This window comes from Chiloscyllium punctatum, chromosome 40, assembly GCF_047496795.1.
Source record: "Chiloscyllium punctatum isolate Juve2018m chromosome 40, sChiPun1.3, whole genome shotgun sequence".
Lineage (NCBI taxonomy): Eukaryota > Metazoa > Chordata > Chondrichthyes > Orectolobiformes > Hemiscylliidae > Chiloscyllium > Chiloscyllium punctatum.
This window is the reverse complement of record NC_092778.1, coordinates 3,657,161-3,677,522: the sequence shown is the minus strand read 5'-3', so window position 1 is coordinate 3,677,522 and position 20,362 is coordinate 3,657,161. Positions and strand designations below refer to the sequence as shown.

At 38.4% G+C, this 20,362-nt stretch overlaps 1 protein-coding gene across 3 annotated transcripts in view; it reads right to left on the bottom strand.

Annotated features, from left to right (window-relative positions):
* Positions 1-20,362, bottom strand: part of mad1l1 (mitotic arrest deficient 1 like 1) — a 900,368-nt gene that overhangs the window by 872,540 nt on the left and 7,466 nt on the right. For 2 of the 3 annotated variants that reach the window (XM_072559202.1, XM_072559203.1), the window contains exons 4-9: positions 19,642-19,821; positions 15,935-16,059; positions 14,973-15,054; positions 14,018-14,148; positions 13,278-13,392; positions 8,855-8,916 (exon numbers count right to left, since the gene is read on the bottom strand). In XM_072559202.1, the coding sequence (XP_072415303.1) occupies positions 8,855-8,916; positions 13,278-13,392; positions 14,018-14,148; positions 14,973-15,054; positions 15,935-16,059; positions 19,642-19,821 (695 nt within the window). The remainder of the gene's footprint in view (positions 1-8,854; positions 8,917-13,277; positions 13,393-14,017; positions 14,149-14,972; positions 15,055-15,934; positions 16,060-19,641; positions 19,822-20,362) is intronic. The other variant, XM_072559204.1, reaches the window with a different exon arrangement.

The following is a 20,362-nucleotide window of genomic DNA, read 5'->3' as shown; positions in this document are numbered from 1 at the left end:
GTCCTTGCCTTAGGCAGAATTTGTCCAACCTATTTCTCTCTTAGTTATTGTCCTCAATCTGTGTTTCTGACTTGGAGGTGATGGTGTAGAACTGGGGTGGACAAAGTTAAAAATCGCACAACACCAGGTTATAGTCCAACAGGTTTATTTGGATGGACTAGTTTTTGAAGTGCTGCTTCTTCATCAGATGGTTGTGGAGCAGAATCATACGACACAGAATTTATGGCAACAGGATTTCAGTGGCATGGAATGTAATATTAAACAAATTTAGCCCGAGTCCTTCACCTTTTAGAATGATCATGTTAGTTTTGGTTCCTTTGTACGTAAATCCCAGAACTTTCTTCAAGTTACATTCTCAAGATAGCTTTCAACAATAGGTGCCATCTCAGCTTAGATAATGCACTGAAGGTGTGAGGTTAAAGTCTGTCTGTGTCCCAATATTAGATCAGACTGATTCTATTTGTAAAAGAGGATTTACAGAACTTTACATGGATTTATGCAGTTTTTGAACAAAATAAAATGTAATTCTGCAAGTACAAATTCACCACCCAAACGTGAGTGTGTGTGTATATGTGTGTGTGTGTTGGGGGAGAGTGTGTATATGTCTGTGAGTGTAATGGAGTATAAGTCTGTGAAAGGGTGCATGTGTGGGTGAGAGTGGGGGGGTGTATGTGTGAGTGTATGAGAGAGGATCTGTAGGAGTGTGTGTGTGCATGTCTGAGATGTTTAGTGCACCATGTTATGAAGGTGTAGGTGTGTACTGTATCTTTAAGAGAGAGACGAAGCTAGCAAGGACTGACTGAAAGCACAGTGTGCTGAACAATTTAAAAATATTACATTTGGTTGAAACAAAGAGTGTTGCCATGGTACAAAAACAAATTCAAATTCAGTCAGTTTAAATTATGCTCCAAACATCAAAATCCAATCGTATTTGAATTTTACTGGTTGGGATGACATCAAACCAATGAAATGATCCAGTGTTTTTGGGTATAAAACAGGATATTTTGAATAGTTATGGGGAGAACTGCAAGGAGCACCAACAAGTACAGACTGCAAGCCAAATAGCTCTCTGAAAGGTATCTGTCCACAGGAAAAGTTGTGCAGCAGAAGATCTGAGAAAAGATGATCTAGGAAAATACACAGGAAAATCTACAAAGAAGAATTGACACAGCTGGCTGCTTTTGAAATGTGATCATTTTTCTTTTAATCAGTTTTTTTTTTAATTGGACCAGTATTTGGGAGATAAAAGATAGGTTTAAGACAAAGGAGTAGTAAATAGTTGTTAGTTTAATGTTCCCTGTTGGACTTAAAGAATAAAATTGTTAATTTTTACTTCAAATAGTAATATCTGGGGTGGTTCTTTGCCTCTCGAAATTTAACAGGTTACAGCACAAGATGTGCTTCTCGGTGTGCTTGGTTTAAATTAGCAGAGGTGTTTACCCCGTATTGTAACAGGTGGGGTCACATGGGGATAGCCTCAACCGAGACCTTAGGTTCATGTCACACTGCAGGTGACCCCACTGCATTATTTTATCTCTCTCTCACTCACACACACACACTCCTACAGACCCTCTCTCATGCACTCACACACACACCCTCTCACAGATTTATACTCCATCTCTCTCTCTCTCTCACACACACACACTCACACTCTCAGACAGACATTCAGTCTCCCCTGCACATACACCCATATAGGTTTGGGTGGTGATTTTGTATTGGCAGAATTACATTTTATTTTGCTCAAAAACTGCATAAATCCATGTGAAATCCTAAAAATCCCATTTTAGAAATAGAATCACTCTGACCTAACGTTGGGAAATTTTAACTTCGATGCGTTATCTGAGGTGAGCTGAGATGGCACCTATTGTTAAAAGCTATTTTTTTTAGATTACTTACAGTGTGGAAACAGGCCCTTCAGCCCAACAAGTCCACACCACCCCGCCGAAGCGTAACCCACCCATACCCCTACATCTACATTTACCCCTTACCTAACACTGTGGGCAATTTAGCATGGCCAATTCACCTAGCCTGCACATCTTTGGACTGTGGGAGGAAACCGGAGCACCTGGAGGAAACCCACGCAGACACGGGGAGAACGTGCAAACTCCACACAGTCAGTCGCCTGAGGCGGGAATTGAACCCGGGTCTCAGGCGCTGTGAGGCAGCAGTGCTAACCACTGTGCCACCGTGCCGCCCACATTGAGAATGTAACTTTAAAACAGTTCTGGGATTTAACTATGAAGGAATAAAAAAAAGATCATTCTAAAAGATGAAAGACTCAAGCTAAAATGGGTTTAATATTACATGCCATGCCACTGCAATCCTGTTGCTTTAAATTCTGTGTCATATGATTCTGCTCCACAACCACTTGAAGAAGCAGCAGCATTTCAAAAGCTAGTATCTCTAACTAAATCTGTTGGACTATAACCTGATGTTGTGTGACTTTTAAATCTATGTTTCAGTTGCCAAAACTTAACCTTTAGTCCTAAACTGTCCCTCCTGAACAAGTTCAAGGGGAGTTTGGGAAGAACAAAAGAAAACATCTGTGACAAAGTGAAGGTAATTTCAGATTGAATGATTTCATGGAACAAAAGGAATTGGGGCATAAAAGTCAAAGGGACAAGTAGAGAAACAGAAAACATATTCTTGATGAAGTGTGAATGCAGGATATTAGTCATCCAGACACAACGTAAAGAAGTCAAAACCAATAAAGGAAAAAACTGAACAAGCAAAAAAAAAGAAACAAAATAGGGATCAAGGTTATAATCTAAAATTGATGCATTCACTGTTAAGTCCAGAAGACTGTAAAGTACCTAGATCACTGATGAAGGGCTTATGCACGAAACATCGATTCTCCTGCTCCTTGGATTCCGCCTGACCTGCTGTGCTTTTCCAGCACCACACTCTCATCAAGTACCTAGTCAAGACATGTGCTACTTTTCCTCAAGGTTATGTTGAGCTTCATTGATATTTTGGACAGGTCTTCCAAATTCCAGATGATCGGTGATCAAATGCACAACAAAAGATGCATGTCTGGATCTTGTGGAAGCCTCAAAGTACACACATTTCCTTGGGAATTGCCCAAGGAAATTCTGAAAGACAATTCACCCATACCACTTCCTCACACATCCCAATTAGAGTTATCATCAGAAACTTTGAACAAATTTACTTGGATTGCTATACAGAAAAGATTAGACAAATTGAATCTTAATCTAACACCTGGGTATCTTTCCTTAATCTTAATCTAATCTATTTCAAGTATTAGATTAAAACAGATTAGATTAACATTAAGGAAAGATTATACAAATTAAAACTTAATCTAATAACTGGATAACTACTAAACTGACCTCAGTCAACAAGATCCAACTATGCTTTCCCTTGATCCAACTACCCACCTTATCCACATATCTACCTAGGACCGCACTTATTCAATCATTCAATAACACTCAAGCTACATCTTTAAAATTTAACATACGGCAGCTACTGCCATAAATATAGGGTGTGCTTCATCATTCTCTTAACTCTACTCCAGTCTGACAGAGTTCTCAAATGAACAATGTACTGTACACTTATGCGAAAGACTAATTCAGAAAACTCGAGGAATTGAACAGCAGCAATGAATTTATGAGTGCTGCAGTAATCCAATTAAGATTGCCAATCATGCAAACATTTGGGACAGTATAGCAGGCAGAAGACAGAACGGTCAGAACAGAAGCAAGTTAGAAAATAAGAGCCACAAAACATGAACACAATCACTCTCCACCAATGCCCCCAAACCTGACTAATACCCGTTTTTTCTAGTTTCCTTTCAGATTTTCAGCACCAGGACTTTTTGTTTTATTATTAGCCCTTTGTGAGCTCTTATTATCTCTGGCTGTGTTTCAGAACTATGTTAAATTGCAAAAATGAGTTCAGTAAATCTGACAGATTGAGAGTTTGTACCATTCCCAGGTTGGACAATGGAAAATAATTAGCTAGGGCTCTTCATCAACCATCTGGCACTCACATGTTGTTTAAGGGAAGAATCATGGTTTGGTTCTTGCACTTCTTATCCAATAATCTGCAATCAAGGCTAATTTATGCAGTCTGTTCAGCAAGATATCAGAAGGGCACAAGCATTTCATAAAATGAGACAAAATTAAAAATAGACAAGGGTGTAGCTGCAAACTTTAGAAGTAATACTGGCAACTCCTAAGATCAGATCAGCTGTCTAAAGTTAATGTTATGTGGTACAAGAAATTTTGAAAGTTTAGAAAACACTGGATGGGCTGGGAAGCAGAGAGGCAGAGTGAGCAGATCTGACTTCTCTAATAAATCATTCTGCAAGCTGAGGAAAAGGTACAAACAACATATGAATATTGTAAATATCTAAGATATCCATTAAGCTCAAGCACAAGCTAAAAATCACAGTTCAATTCAGTTGGATAGATAACACAAGTCATTCATCAGAATCAAGTATTGGCCAAACAACTCACTGGGATGTTGTAAGGCATTTATTATATATCGTCTATTAATCACTGAAATAGACCTAAAACCCCATGGAATATTGCTACGTATTTATAATACATAATCCATCAGACCTAGGTAGAGGCTAAACTTCAATAAAGGAACTAGAAGATGAGACACAGTGCTGAAAAAGTGCCACCACTAGAGTTTTACAATTGGTCTAGACTAAGTAGAGGCTAAAAGGACAAAAAACAATTGATATACAAATTACAACTTAACCATCAGCCTGTAATTTCAGAACTATCCCCCCTGCAAGCTCTTTCTTAGAATACGCAGCAAAGGAAAACTGTAAAAATAAGCAGTGTTTTACAAGGATTTGAAGTTAGATTTCACATAAAGCCAAGTCCCACATGAAGGTGGCTCCAGAAAATGGGTTTCACATAGCTTTCTAACAGAAAGCAAATGCGCCAAACCTACAATTGACAGTGGCTGGCAGGACCTTACTACGTTTCACTGGCACCCAACCTCAGTCAAATCATGCAACTGACTGTGCAAAACTTGGATGTCTTGAGCTATGTCCAAGATTTAGCCCAGCATGAAAGCAACTTAATTATATTTTTCTTACAGTAACTATGGTGAAGTAGACAGCACACAGACTTCAAGTATTCTATGACAAGACTAAAATCCAGTCAATTGAAATAGTTATGCAAGTCCTCCCAATTTAACAAGTACCTGTATTCTCTTTCAGAAGCAACTAAATTTAAAGTTTACACCAAGTTAAATAAAAATTACACTACATTTGTTTTCTAATATAAATTCTGCAATAAACAAAATATATATTTTGAAAATTGTTAACAATCTAAGAGGCTTCAGAACCAACACAGCTGTTGCTATGCTGTGTCACAATGGCAACACTGCCCCCTACTGTATCAAATTAACACTTCAGCAAATCTTGCTGAATTGCTGATATTCAGGCACATTAGGTGGAACCAAAATAGAAAAAACCAGGCCACTTGTGAATGACATACAGGTCTTATTCATGATCTTATATCCCAAAGCCAACTCAATGCATTCAAATGACCCACCCACACTTATGCTGCTACAGAAACCCTCATCTACACCTTAATTACACCAGTGGTTAGCACTGCTGCCTCACAGCGCCAGAGACCCGGGTTCATTTCCCGCCTCAGGCGACTGACTGTGTGGAGTTTGCACATTCTCCCCGTGTGCGCATGGGTTTCCTCCGGGTGCTCCAGTTTCCTCCCACAGTCCAAAGATGTGCAGGTTAGGTGATTTGGCCATGCTAAATTGCCCGTAGTGTTAGGTGCAGGGGTAAATGTAGGGGAATGGGTCTGGGTGGGTTGCTCTTCGGCGGGTCGGTGTGGACTTGCTGGGCCGAAGGGCCTGTTTCCACACTGTAAGTAATCTAATCTAATTGCCTGAAGCCAAGGTTAAACTAAAATTCTACAATCCAAGACTGACTCTGTTCTACCATCAGTAGGAATCCTTCAGGCAATAGGTTTCTGCCCTCAAATTCTTTTTCCAAATATGACCTTATCAATTTTTTTTCTCTTCACTGGTATTCAGAGGTAACTTATTGTTTCTTAGTTAAAAGGCCATGCATTCAAGTTCCACTGAAATGAATAAGTATAAATGCAAGTCAGCACAAGTGCTGTACTGAGGTAGTACCACTCTGACAGAGGTGTTACCTTTCAGTTGAGACAACAAAAGCACCCATCACCCTTTTGGGTGGATGCAAAAGATGTCATGGCACATTTGAAGAAAAACCAATATTAAGTCTTCGACCAACATGACAAAAGCAGATTATTCAGCTGTTATCTCATTACTGCTTGTGGGAGCTTACTACATGCACATTCACTGACCATTTCCTCCAAGACACCAGTTACAACACTTAAGTGCCAACATTATTGGAATTTTGGTATAGCCTGATGTCTGCCTTGGCTTCAGGCAATTGCAAGCATCTAGTTTTATTTTCTAAATCTTTCTGTAAATTCTCTTTCAATTATTCCTTCAAATCACTCCTCCGCAGAATTTTTTAGACATTACCCAGTGTCAATGATTTTAACATACTTTTAACGTACTCTGATGCAGTTATTAACTCCATAAGCTATGCTGGACAACTGCAAGTTACTGCTGACTCTCAGTATAGTCAGACAGGCAACCATTGAATTCAGATGCCCACCAAACATCCTCTTTGGAATAACCTAATCAATGGAAGATTGGACCAAGTGTTATTTTGTCTGAAAATAAGTGCTTTTATAAAGCAAAGTAAAGTTATAAAAAAGCCATTATCTGCCACTGAAAGTAGAAGCTGCAAGATAGTAAACCAATGTAAATGAACAACCTCCTTGACAACACATACTTACCATCCCAAGATCATCAAATCTTCATAAAAGCCTTATAAAACTAAATTGGTAAACACACCACACAATATCAGAACAAATGATTACAAGTTTGGACAGAGAGATAGTTTTTAAGAAATAGTTAGAAGGAGGACAAAAAGGTGCAGAGACACAGAGAGCGCAAGAGACACTTGCAGAAAGAATTCTAGAACATGTAGCTTCATCAGATGAAGGTATGTCTGCCAAAGATGGTGCAGTGAAATTCAGGAGTGACTAAAGAACAGAATTCAAGGAATCACATATGAGTGCTGTAGGACTAGAGGAAGTAACAGAGACAGGAAGGGCATGTGAACAGAAGAATTTAAGAACAAATATTGAAAATTTCAAAAATTGGGGTATTGCTGGAGCAGGAATCATTGAGTGAGCACAAGGGTGAAATTCAAATGAGAATTGCTGCAAGTTAGGATACAGGTGGCAGCATCTTCGATAAGATCTACTTTATGGTACTATAAAAATATAGGTAAAAATATATGTGGGGTTACACAGTTCCTCACATTCAGAATTTGGCTGAAATATGGATAGAAACTAAGCTTGCTTTATTATCCCATTTAAATATGATTCAAAGAAGGCAAAAAATATTATAGGACCTGATCTGATGACTCCGTTAAAGCTAATAAGTACCAAGTGATGCAATGGCTTTAAAGGAAAGCTTGTGAGCAAGTCCTATTGGTCGGAGGGACTAGCACCAGAGTGCACCGCCTTAAATGAGAGTAAAGGGAAGACCTTTGAGAACAGAGACAAGGAGAAACTTCTTCAGCCAGAATGGTGAATCTATGGAATTCAGAGGGCTGTGGAGGCCAGGTCAATGAGTGTATTTAAAATTGAGATAGATCGGTTCATGAATATCTGGAAAATCAGGGGTTACAGGGAGAAAGTGGGAGAATGGGGTTGAGAAACTTATCAGCCATGATGTAATGGCAGAGCAGATTCGATGGGGTCAATGTTTAATTTCTACTCTTATGTCTCATGGTCATAGTTACCTTTATCTGTGAAATTTTTTCAAACTTAGTGGATAGAATTCGCAAGTTATAAAGGGAAAATGTTACTCAGATACTTGCTCCTCATGGCTATTAGTTGGCCCTGCTAGAAAATTACAATATGAGCAGAGGTTTTTCAGATCTTTGGAATTCTATCCTGCTCGCAAAAGGGAGAGTTAACTGCTGATCGGTACAGAAGTTCAAGGAACTGTGTGTTTGAAACAAATAACCTGGCTATTAGGTGAGCTATTAGGGGTATTTGAGTTTATGCACTATAATTCATCATGTAATTTGAGTTTAACATTTAGAAAACGCTAAACCTTATAAATCTTGAGTCTACATTCATGGTCGAATGGAGCACAGGAGCAAAAAAACTCTTTTACTAAATTCTGGTAATTTAATAGTAGTATTCCTTAAACAGATTCTGTAATATTAATGTGTTAATGGGTTCATGCACCTGTCCAATGCTTTGGGATTGAAAAAATTTCTTGTTGTTTAAGAAATGGGCTACATTATGACTGGTACTTATAAGGACCACACAGAATAAGTCCCATTCCAGTGACTAGAGGGACATTGCATTGGATTACATTTGTTAAATCACTTAATTTTGTCTGTCAAATAATCTGTTGTACATTCCCAGCATTTTTCTGTTCGTATTTCAACATGTTTTTCAGTTGACAGCATCACAAAGGATCACATATGAGTGATGAACATGGAGATATAACTTGTGCAAAGCAGTTTGTCCCAATATTTTACATTGAGTTTACATGCTGCAACAGCAAGATGCAAATTGTCAAGTTTCAATTGTAGGCACATAATAAATAGAATAGACAATGCATTATGGAGACCAGTCAATCACTATTATACAAAATAAATGTTCATATAGGAATGATACAACACAGATACACAGCAGACATAGCAAAAAAAAAGGAAAAGACAAAATTGTTATGAATGCAGATGGCTATCTTCTTTTGAAAAGAAAAAAGATATCTTGCCACAAAATCCTACCGAATATTTAATCCTGAAGTTTGCTCCACATTCTCCCAACTTTGCAACTTAGCCAGTAATTTCTAAAATAAAAAGAAATACAGTAAAAATCTAGAAATCACTCCTTGATGAAAAAATTTTAACATTAGAAAATAACAGAATTATAGAACTGTACAGTTCAGGGAAGGCCAATCACTGGTGAGCCAACTTTGAAGCAGCTATCCAATATGACCTTTCCCCATATTATTTTAAAATCCAACTTTCTCAAATATTTATCAACTTCCTCTGTATAAAAGCAATGACAAAATCTGCTTTATCACTATTCAGGAGAAATTGTTCATTATTAAAAAATTTTTATCCTTTTCTATTTTTCCTAAATGAGCCTCTTAAAAGATAGTTGACTGCTCCTGCAAATAGGAAATTAGGGAGTTCGGTCGGTAAAAGAGTGCCTCAAATGAAGTAACCTCCAGATTATTCTCAATGCCAAGTGCAGAATGATAAGGCAGATTGAATGCTGACTGGAAAAATAGTGCAGGAGGGAGGGCTTTATTCCTGGGACATGGTAGTGCTTCCAGGGAAGATGGCAACTGTATTCCTGAACAGATCCAGGGCATTTTGATAGTGTGCTGGGATTAACTTGGCAGATGTGTGTGAACCAAGATAGGATACTGAATCCCAAAGTTTGCAAAAATGCTTGGAGAGACAGAGAATTAGTATGGACGACAGTGAGTTAGTGGTGAACTCAAAAATGGAAGAAAGTAATGAAGACTAAACCAGGGTCACTGAACACAGACATGAATGCATGGCTAAAGTAAATCAGATTTCAGTAAGTTACAAGTACAGATTACCATGTGGAAAGATGATGCTGTGCTAATAGAGGCCTGACTTGCCGAAGGGTGAGATGGAGTTTAAATATTCCTGGGTCTAGGTATTGAGAAATGATAGAAAAAGGAAGGGAAAGGGAAAGTGAGAATGAGGAGTGGCAATTTTCTTTTCAAAGGAGGGTACTGCAATGCTTGAGAAAAAAGGATGTCTCAGAGGATTAGAAAACAGAATCAATTTGCTGAGACCATAGACCATCAACTATTGGGAAGGATGAAGAGGAATACGCTGTCGCAAAATGGCAGAGAGATGCTAATGTTATAGAGTAATTATAATGGAGGCCTTTGATACTCCAAACACAGTCTGGGATACTGGTAGTGCAAGGGGCAGCAAGTGGAAAGTGTTCCTAGATGGTGTTCAGGAGACATTTCTACAGCAGTATGCTTCCAGTCCAATAGTAAAAAGATGCTCTGTTGAACCTGATTCTTGGCAATAAAGGTAGGCAGAGTGTCAGTGGGGGAGCATTTAGGAGATAAGTGATCGTGGCATCCATAAAGTTGAGAGTGACAACATCATTCCAGAGTTTAACAAAAATCAACTGAGGGAGAACCAAATTCAATGGGGCAAGAACAGAGCTGGGTAAGATAGACTGGAAAGAAACAAACAGTGGTGAGAAAAACTGTAACAAAACAATGGGCTACTTTTGAGGATGGTTCAGGTACAGTCAAGGTATATTTCCTCAAAAAGTAATGGCAGACAAATCCAGAACTTCCTGGATGATAAATGAAATTGAACTTGAAAGAAAAACTGGGTTTATGATAGGTGACTGGTGGAAAATTGAGAACCAAAAAGAATGCAGAGGTACAGAGTGAAGGCAAAAAGCATATTCAGAGCAGCTGAATACTGAGAAACACTGGCAGCCAATATAATGGGGAGTCTCAAACTCTTGTATAGGTATATTAATATAAAAGTGGTATGAAGAGGAATGGGGCCAATTAGGACCAAAAAAAAGTATTTCATATGGAAGCAGTGACATGGCTGAGGCATTAAAATGAAATCTTTGCATTTGTCTTTACTAAAGAAGGAGATGCAGCTGAGACCAAGAAGTGTTGGATGGACTACTGGCACTTAAAGTTGACAATGTATCAGTATTGTAGACTAGGACTAGGTGAGGTGTAACCAAGGATACTAAAGGAAATTGCAGGGACACTGGCCCTAATCTTTCAGTTTTCCATAGGCTCAGGCAAGGTGCCAAAAGATTGGAGAACTGCAAACATCATGCCCCTGTACAAAATACATTGTTAGGATAAAACCAGCAAATTGCAGACCACTCAGTTTAACCATAGTGATGGAGATGTTTCTTGGGCTGGAATTAGAAGTCACTTGGATTTCTAATAAGAAAACCATGTTTAACTAACTTGTTGGAGTTTGAAGATGCAACAAAGCATCAGTGACCAGTGCTCCCTCTAAGCTGAATGATTGCAGATGCTCTGAGGTTTTGCGCATGCCACAACAGACGTGCTGACAGACTTCTGTATTCATAGGTCGCTGCTGTGTACAGGCCTCAGAAGTCCATACACCGAACAAAGAACTAGAGATACTGTCTTCTCAAAGTCATTCGAAACAGCACCAAATAATTGACTTATGAGAAAAGATATAGCTCATATGGTTACAAAATAGCCAAGTGATATCTGACATTGAATATTTTTCAGGCTGTAAAGGATCAGCATTCAGACCTTTTATTTATCCAATATATCGCAACAATTTAAATCTTGATAAATTTCAAAGTTTGCAGACGATACAAAACTTGGAAGCGTTGTAAAGTATAAAGGAGGACACTGCAGAACTCTCAATGACCTAACAAAATCGGTGGACTGGGAAAATATGTGGCAGATGAAGGTCAATGCAAAGATGTGTAAATTGATGCATTTTGGTAGGAGGAAATAAAGGATATAAAATAAAGAGTACAATTCTAAATGGGGTGCAGGAGCAGAGAAACCTGGATGTATATGCATATGGATCAGTGATCATGGCAGGACAGGTGAAGATAGCAGTTAAAGGATACAGAGTGAACTTATAAAAGACACTCTTAAATCCCAACTAAAGTATTGTGTATAATTCTGAATGCTAAAATATAGGAAGGGCATTGGAGAAACTGCAGAAGAGCTTCACAGGAATGGTTCCAAGACTGAGAAAGTTCAGTTTAGGTGATACGATTGGAAAAGTTAGGATTGTAATCCTTGGAATGAAAGTAAATAGCTGTTTTCAAATTATTGCAAACAAGGCACTTCACAATTCTGAGCAGCTCTTTTGGTTCTCCATTTAATTTTCCCTGTTTTTCATTAAGAGAACAGCTTTTACTCCATTCTCTCTTATTAAGTGAAAGCCTTTCATTCCTGGTATCAGCAAATCCCTCCAATATTCTCTGCAAATGAAACCTTTCCCATAGTGAAAACCATATACAACATCGTGATGTGAGGAACCAATACGTTTTGTTTTAGTTGCAAACTCAGTACAGACTGTGAATCTGTGGAATTCATTGCCCCCAGGACTGTGGCTGATCTGGGACAGTGAGTAAATTTGAGGAGGAGATGGAGTTTAATAAGTAGAGTTGAAGGGTTATGGGGAGTGGGCAAGAAAATTGTGTTAAAGCCAAGATGAGGTCAGCCATGATCGTATCAAATGGCAGAGGCGGCTCAAGGGGGTAAATTGCCCACTCCTGCTCCTCGTTATGTTCTAGTGAAAACATACACTCAAATCCATCAATAGTATAGCTAACTGATCCTATGATTGCAAGATCCTCCACCTTTCCTAGACGGGATGGGACCATTCGCCACAGATTCGCCACCGACGATTAGCCACTGTCCTTTGCCCACCGAGGATGCTTAGCCACCACCCATTAGCCACTGAAGACAATTCGCCATCGCAAATAAGTCGTATATTTTGAATATTGGTGGTAGCGTTCACTTGTCTTAATAACCATTTATTTTTGTTAATTTTTTAAAAATTTAACAACGTTTAAAATGTTAGAGAACAAGCATATCTAAACTATATAAAATTGTTGTTATATTGGTTAAGGTAGTGGTTGCGTTGCATTGTTCTTGAATATGGTGAAGAGATTGGAATATCTTAGAGGAATAGCGCATAACTATCAAATGAACTGAAATTTGATTTTTTAATATTAATGTAAGATTTTACTGCCAGTATAAAGATTTTTAAAATATATTTCCTTTTTCTGGTTAAAGTTTGTAACTCATTTTTATATATAAACCAATAAAATGATATTTATTTTACCTTTTTTTTAAATCAATATGTAGTTGTATAAATAGAGGGGATTGAGAAGTATGAAAGAACAGGTGGGAGGGAAAACAATCAATACATATATATATTTCTGGTGGCGAATAGTCTCCAGAGATCAAACAACCCCAGTGGAGAAATGCTGGTGGAGAACTGGCAGTGGCTAATCATCAGCGGTGAATCTGCTGTGGCGAATCGTCACCAACCCCTCCAAGAATGCGAAGGAACAAAACATTTGATGCATTTCACCTAATCATGTTATGACGGTCATATTATCTTGGAAGGGGGCAAAGAAGGAAACAAACTAAATGAAATAAACATTAACCTCATTTTCCAATTCCAGAGCAACCTTCTCTTCCTTTAACTTCTCGAGACGTTCAAGCTTTTTACGAAGACTTTCTAATTCTTCCTTCAGCAGTGAATTGTTATCTTCCACCTCCCTGTTTGTCGAAGATAGGATTTGTTTGAGATATAATCCCATTTTTCATTCCTTACTCCATTACCAGCATCGAAAATCTTCCATAAAATCAAAATACAAAAACACTGGAAATCTTAAAGAGAGAGAGAATACTGGAGAAACTCAGCAGATCTGGCAGCATCTGTGGACAGAGAACTTCTTCAGTTCTGAACAGTAGTACCAGACTTGAAATGTTAGTTCTGTTTCTTTCTCCACAGATGTAGCCAGAAGTTTCTTCACCCCTCTTTAGTATCAAAGATCTTACTTCATTTTGCAAAGATGTTGACAGTTTCTCTCAGAAATGGATGATAGCTCAAAAAGGTACAGAGAGTATTTAACCATATTTGATGTAAGTGTGACAATTCTCCAGGACCAGCTGTGCAAGTGATCTTAACTTGAATACAGGTACATTACAAAGCAGCATTGTACAAAGGTTCAAAGAGAATACACCATATTCACAGATTAGTCTCTTATGATCAAATAGGCTGATCTGAACTCGGGGGATATCATGTTTGCCTTTAATTCAGCATATTTCATGAAAATATTGCATGCTATAATCAAGATGCTTCACCAGAAAAGTGACTAATCAAATGATCACATTTACTTACCTGCAGTAGGCATTCTTCTCCTTCAGCTGTCGAAGCTCTTTCTCCAGTTCAGGGATTCGACCTAGATCTGACCGCATGTTCTTTACAATCACAGAGTCTTGTTCTTGCTGAGTCATTTTATTCTCTAATTCCTGTAAAATTAAGAAACCATACATAAGCATTGGAATTTTTAAGCTTTATTTTCTCATTTTCATTTTGCCTTATATTCTCCAAATAATGTTCCAGGCAATATCATTTTGTGGATGCAAGCAGTATCATCATACTTTGTCCAACTTTTGAGTTCCATTGTAGTCAATCATTCAGTAGTAAATCATGATGGATTACTCAAAAACAGGGAACATGACTGCTAAATTCAATCTATTCTCACTCTCACTTATTACAACAGTAGCCAGTGGATAAAACTTGGAAACATAAACAGTTAATGATCTCTTCCCCTTCACACATTCAAAGTTCTCAGGTTTGACTACAACAGTCTATTGATATCCACAACGGAGTAAAGCTCAATGGGAACTGAAACTTTGAGCTCTTAGTCCACATGGCTTAAGTACTTCAGGACCAAAACACAGAGTACATCACAAAATCTTACTGAATCACCATTTTACTCAATTACTGAAAAATGTGTTGCTGGAAAAGCGCAGCAGGTCAGGCAGCATCAAAGGAGCAGGAGAATCGACGTTCCGGGCATAAGCCCTTCTTTAGGAATCCTGAAGGGCTTATGCCCGAAACGTCGATTCTCCTGCTCCTTTGATGCTGCCTGACCTGCTGCGCTTTTCCAGCAACACATTTTTCAGCTCTGAGCTCCAGCATCTGCAGTCCTCACTTTCTCCCATTTTACTCAATTACTCAAGCCCTTCGTCAAGCAGCTCATTTAGCAACATCCATTACTCTGCAATGACAAACAGAACATCCTGTTCACTTTCTTGAGAACAGTGAGAATAATCAAACTGTTGCTCACCTTCAATTTCTGCTCATTCTCAGCATTAACCACTTGAGCTGCTTCAAGAGTCTGAATCTTTTGCACAGCCTCTTGCCACTTCCTATTTTGGGAAAGGAGACAAAATTCAAAACAAGTTAGGTCACAGAAATCTCCAAAAATAAAAGAGGTAACTTAAGGAGATTCCTTTTGTTTTAAATTTCAGTTTTATTTTTTCATGGGTCTTTAAAATCTCTACCACTCTTCTTTGCAAAATTTCAACAGAGTCTTTCTTCTGTTACTACATCTCAGCCATACAAAAATTCCAGTTCAATCTCCTTCTGAAGCTGACCTTAACTAGGGCAGTACTAACATCGTACATTCAGCTGAGGTTTCCCTAAGTTAGGGCAGTCAACATTTACTTGGGTTCCACTCCTAAATTTTATAACTCTACAGAAAATGATAGATCAAGTTCATTTGTAAAGCCCACAGAAGTGATTGGCCTTTTGACATTTACTATCTTGGCTCACCTATGAATAATGGTCACGGCTGAGGCAGCAGAGGACAACTATGCCAGTAAGTCCAAACCTAGTGATGCAGTCCATTTAACAAAAGACAGACACTGCAGATGTCAAGCCAGGCCAGGATAATGGAGACAGCAGCCATTTCAAACTACTCTGTTGCCTGATGATGCTGAATGAAGATAATGGCAGTCTGTGGACTCTTATGGGACTAGGAGGAAAAACTGAAGGCTTGCCAGTTGCATTGGAACCGAATTCCAAGAGAAGTCAACACCATCAAGAGGCAATGGGAGATAAAATGAAATTGCAAGAGATTCTTTTGTTTTAAGACTTTAAAAGTTAATACATTTGTAGCTTTCTTTCCAGGTTCAAAAACTCCAACTACATCAAGAATGGTTTTGTGAATGAAACGCTGAGATAGAGTTTAAACAATCAGTATAATTCTGCTTAATGGTACATATAATGGTTTATTTTTGGACTTACTTGTGTTGCACTTCCACTTGCTCATGTAGCTCCTGGCGCTCCGTGCGCAATGTTGTCAGCTGCATTTCCTGACCCATCTGTTGCTGTTGCTGTTCTGATATCTTAGCTTTAAGGACATCAATCATCTAAATTATAGCACAGAGAAAACACCATCATAAGAGGAAACATTCAAACAATCACGTCCAAACTTCAACTTGCAGGGATATGTTAACCCTTGGGGGTACGTCTTTTATTAGTTAATTTTGCACACTTGTAATGGAGACATAATTGTATTTTAACTTTTTGAAACACCAAATGGACGAAATCTCTGCCTGACAAATGTTAAATATTGTGTAACTGTTGCTATTTCAAAGTAAATACAAAATAAGGAGAGTACTTACTTGTTGTCAGCCATAATGATATAAAGGGTGGATGGTCATAGGAGCATAATTATCGAGTCTGCTCGGTCATTCAATCATGGCTGATAATGTTTCTCAAACCCATTCTCGTCTTGCCTTGTCTCAACTCTGTAACCCTTGACCCCTTACTAATCAATAACCTATCCGTCTTAAATACTCACAATGACTTGGCCTCCACAGCCCTCTGCAGCAATAAGTGCCACAGATTAACCACATTATGGCTGAAGAAATTCCTCATCTCAGTCCTAAAGGGTCGACCATTCACTTTGAGGCTGTGCCCTCAGATCCTAGTTTCTCCTACTAGTGGCAACATCTTCTCCATGTCCATATCCAGGCATCTCAGTATTCTGCAAGTTCAATCAGATCCCACTTTATCCTTCTAAACTCCAAGTATAGATCCTCAACCACCCTTCATCATGACAAGCCCTTCATCCCCAGGGTCATCCTTGTAAAAGTCCTCTGGAATCCTTCCAATGCCAGCAGATCCTTCCTTTGATATGGGGCTCAAAACTGCTTTCAGTATTTCAAATGTGATCTGACCAGAGCCTTATACAGGAATGTATTTCTCCTCATTTTCGAGTTGTCTTGAAATGAATACTAACGTTACACTTGCCTTCCTAACTGCCAACTGAACCTGCATTTTAACTTTAAGAGAATCCTGAACTCAGACTCCCAAGTTCCTTTGTGCTTCAGGTTACTGAAGCCTTTCTCAGTTTAGAAAATTATCTACACCTCTATTCTGCATAACTTCACACTTTCCCACACTATATTCCATTTACTAATTCTTTGCTTACCCTCTCCACCAGTCCAAGACCTTCTGCAGCTTCTCAGCTTGTTCAACACTACTTGGCCTTCCACCTATCTTTGTGTAAGTGCAGACTTAGCAGCAACTTCCTCAGTTCATTTGTCCAGATTGTTAAAGTAGATCGCGAATAGTTGTGGTCCCAATACTAACCCTTGACAAAACCATAAATTCTACTTTATCATGTACTTCCAAGGATTCCATAATCGCATCCTTAATACTGACCTCTAAAATCTTATCAATACCCAAGGTCTGGCTAACCGGCCTATACCTTCCTTTCTTCTGCCTCCACTTCTCAATAGCAGAATTACATTGGCCACTATCCAATCCTCTGGCACCCTCCCTGACTCCAATGATTCCTGTAAGATCACCGACACCTCCTCAGCTATCTCCTTCTGAAATCTGGAGTGCAGTCCCTCTGGTCAGGGTGATTTATCCACCTGCTTCTTAGTGATGGCAGGTATACTGATCTCTGCCCCCAACTCTCGAAGTTCTGATATGCTGCTGGTGTCTTCCACTGTGAAAACTGATGTAAAGTGCCTATTCAGTATCCCTGCCATTTCTTTGTTCCCCATTACTACTTCTCCAACCTCATTTTCCTATGGTCAAATGTCTACTCTTCCCTCTCTCTTACTTTTAGGTATCTAAAAAAAATCTTCTTTAATATTGCCAGAAACTTTCTCTCATACTTCTACCTTATTTTTTTTTTAAAACTTATCCTCTGCTTATTTTTCCCAATCCTCTGGTCTCCCATTAATCTTCACCACATCATAATGATTTTTCTTTTGCTTTTATGCTATTCCTGACTTCCTTATTAGCTAAATATTACATATCGTCTTGTAGCATATAAAGGTTGCTGTGACAACAGCACTAACCTCCAAGCCAAGCTACAAATCTCAATCAAATAAAATGTATGTTAACTCTCCAGCGTAGTGGAGGTACCATCATTGGATAAGTTGAAAAAAATGCTTGTTGGTGTAAATGCTTTACAAATGTTTTTATTTCTTAATTTATAGCAGAAATCCAAGACTCTTGCACTGATATTTAATGCAGATAGAGTCATACAGCACAGAAACAGACCCTTCAGTCAAACTGATAGTTTACCACTCCCAGGAAAGTTTCCAGTGTGATCATTTATTCGTGTACAATAACAGGATGGACTTTGTAAAAAGTAAAAGATTGTCACACAATACCTCAAAATTAGTCATACATTGATATGTCATTTTCTGAAAAGAATAAATCTAATTTTGAATTCCAATAAATAAATATAAAAGGGCTTTCACAATCTCCATAGGGAGCCTGTTCTAAAGAGTGCCCTTTTAATTACTGAAATATTGTTTCCTCTGATTAGTTTTGAATTTATCACCCTCCCTGCACTTCCTTCCAAGCATACATCCTACTTGTCTGGACAGAGGTGAAGCAGGTCATCATGGTCAATCTGACAGTCTCGTTAGAGTCCTACAGACAATAATTATAATACCTGTAAACCATTTCCTTTGAAGAAAGAACAATTTGCATAAAGATTCCTCATAATTCAACACTTCCAAAATTCCAGACATCTACTTCTATACAACTTCAATGACTTTCACATAATCTACTTTAACATTTGTGTAGATAACGGTAGCAAGACAAAAGGAGCATAGCTTTCAATTACATAAAGCAAACTTAAGACAGAACTTCTTCCCATGAAAATTAATCAACATATAGAAGAAACATCTGCATAGATCCTAGGAAACAAGCTGCTTAGAATCATTTAACATATTTTTGAAATTGTTCCACTGCCTCATCCCTCCCTATCACTGTAATCTGCTCCAGCTCTACAACTGCCTAATAACTGGACCTTCTGCAATGTGACCCATGGTGGATCCCCTCTCTTTAAGTCACCACCTATCTACCTCTGGCTATATTTTGACCAGAAGTCCTAGCTCTGTGTGTCAAAATATTTCTGATGTAATTTCCATGAAACACCTTGGAATATTAAAAGCACTACACAAAGGTATGAAAATAAAAATTGCTGGAAAATCTCAGCAGGTCTGGCATCTGTGGAAAGAAATCAGAGTTAACATTTCACATCCAGTGACCCTTCTCCAAAACATTAACTGATTTCTCTGCCAGACCTGCTGAGTTTTGTTTCTGATTGCCAGCATCCACCATTCTTTTGTTTTTTTTTGTTTACTGCATAAACGTAATTTAATGCCGTGGTAAACATCCAATCTTAATTCTGCCATCATGGAAAGTTAACCAGGCAGATCTCGGGACTTCTCTTGCAGGCTCAGAATATTCTCTTGCAGGCTCAGATTCCCAGGCAACTACTGTTAAATACTGTCTACTGTTAACTGGCAAATGTCAGCAAGAGTGGAGTCAATTAAGAATGCTAAAAGACGAGGAGAAAAATTAGGAGAATGAAGTACACTTGATGAAAATAAACTACTCTTATTTGGGATTTAGGTTAGCATTTTAGATTCTGCATTGGCTATGTTATATCTGTTGCAGATTCTGTTCTTTACCTGATTAGCTTCAGCAAGCTTTTCTTCTTTTTCTTGGAGCTTCTTGCTTTGAAGCCCAAGGTCCTCTTTCAATGACTTATTCACATCAATCTGATCCTTCAACTTTGTCTCAACATCTGCCTCCTTCTCCCGCAATTGTTTTACCTGCGTTATTAGTTCCTGGTTGCGATCTGCCTCCCGCTACATTAGAAGGGAAAAACACAAAATAAGATACTTCAAATAAGAATAAATTATTCACGTAGGAGATTAATAGTTCTGATTTGGAATCAATATAATTAAGAACACCAAGTTAGCTTTCATGGTCAGTTTGGGATAAACAAACTGCAAGAACCGCACATGCCGCAAATCTGAGACAAAAACAGAAATTGCTGGATAAGCTCAGCAGATCTGGCAACATCTGTGGTGAGAAATTAGTATTAACCTTTTGGGTCTGAGGAACAGCCACTCGACCCAAAACACTAACTTTGATTTCTCTCCACAGATGCTACTAGACCTGCTGAGCTTATCCAGCAATTTCTGTTTTTGTCCTTGAGATAGACAAAACTAGCTTCTCAAGCTCAACTACTTCCATTGCATATAAAGACAAAAGCAGATAAATCACATTCTGCAGTTTGGTGTTTCTATATTCTCAAACTTGTCACTTGAGAATAGTGAGGAAGTAAATTGAGATTTACAGGCTGAGGAAGAATCTGACAAGCCACAAAGTGAATATTCTTTCCTT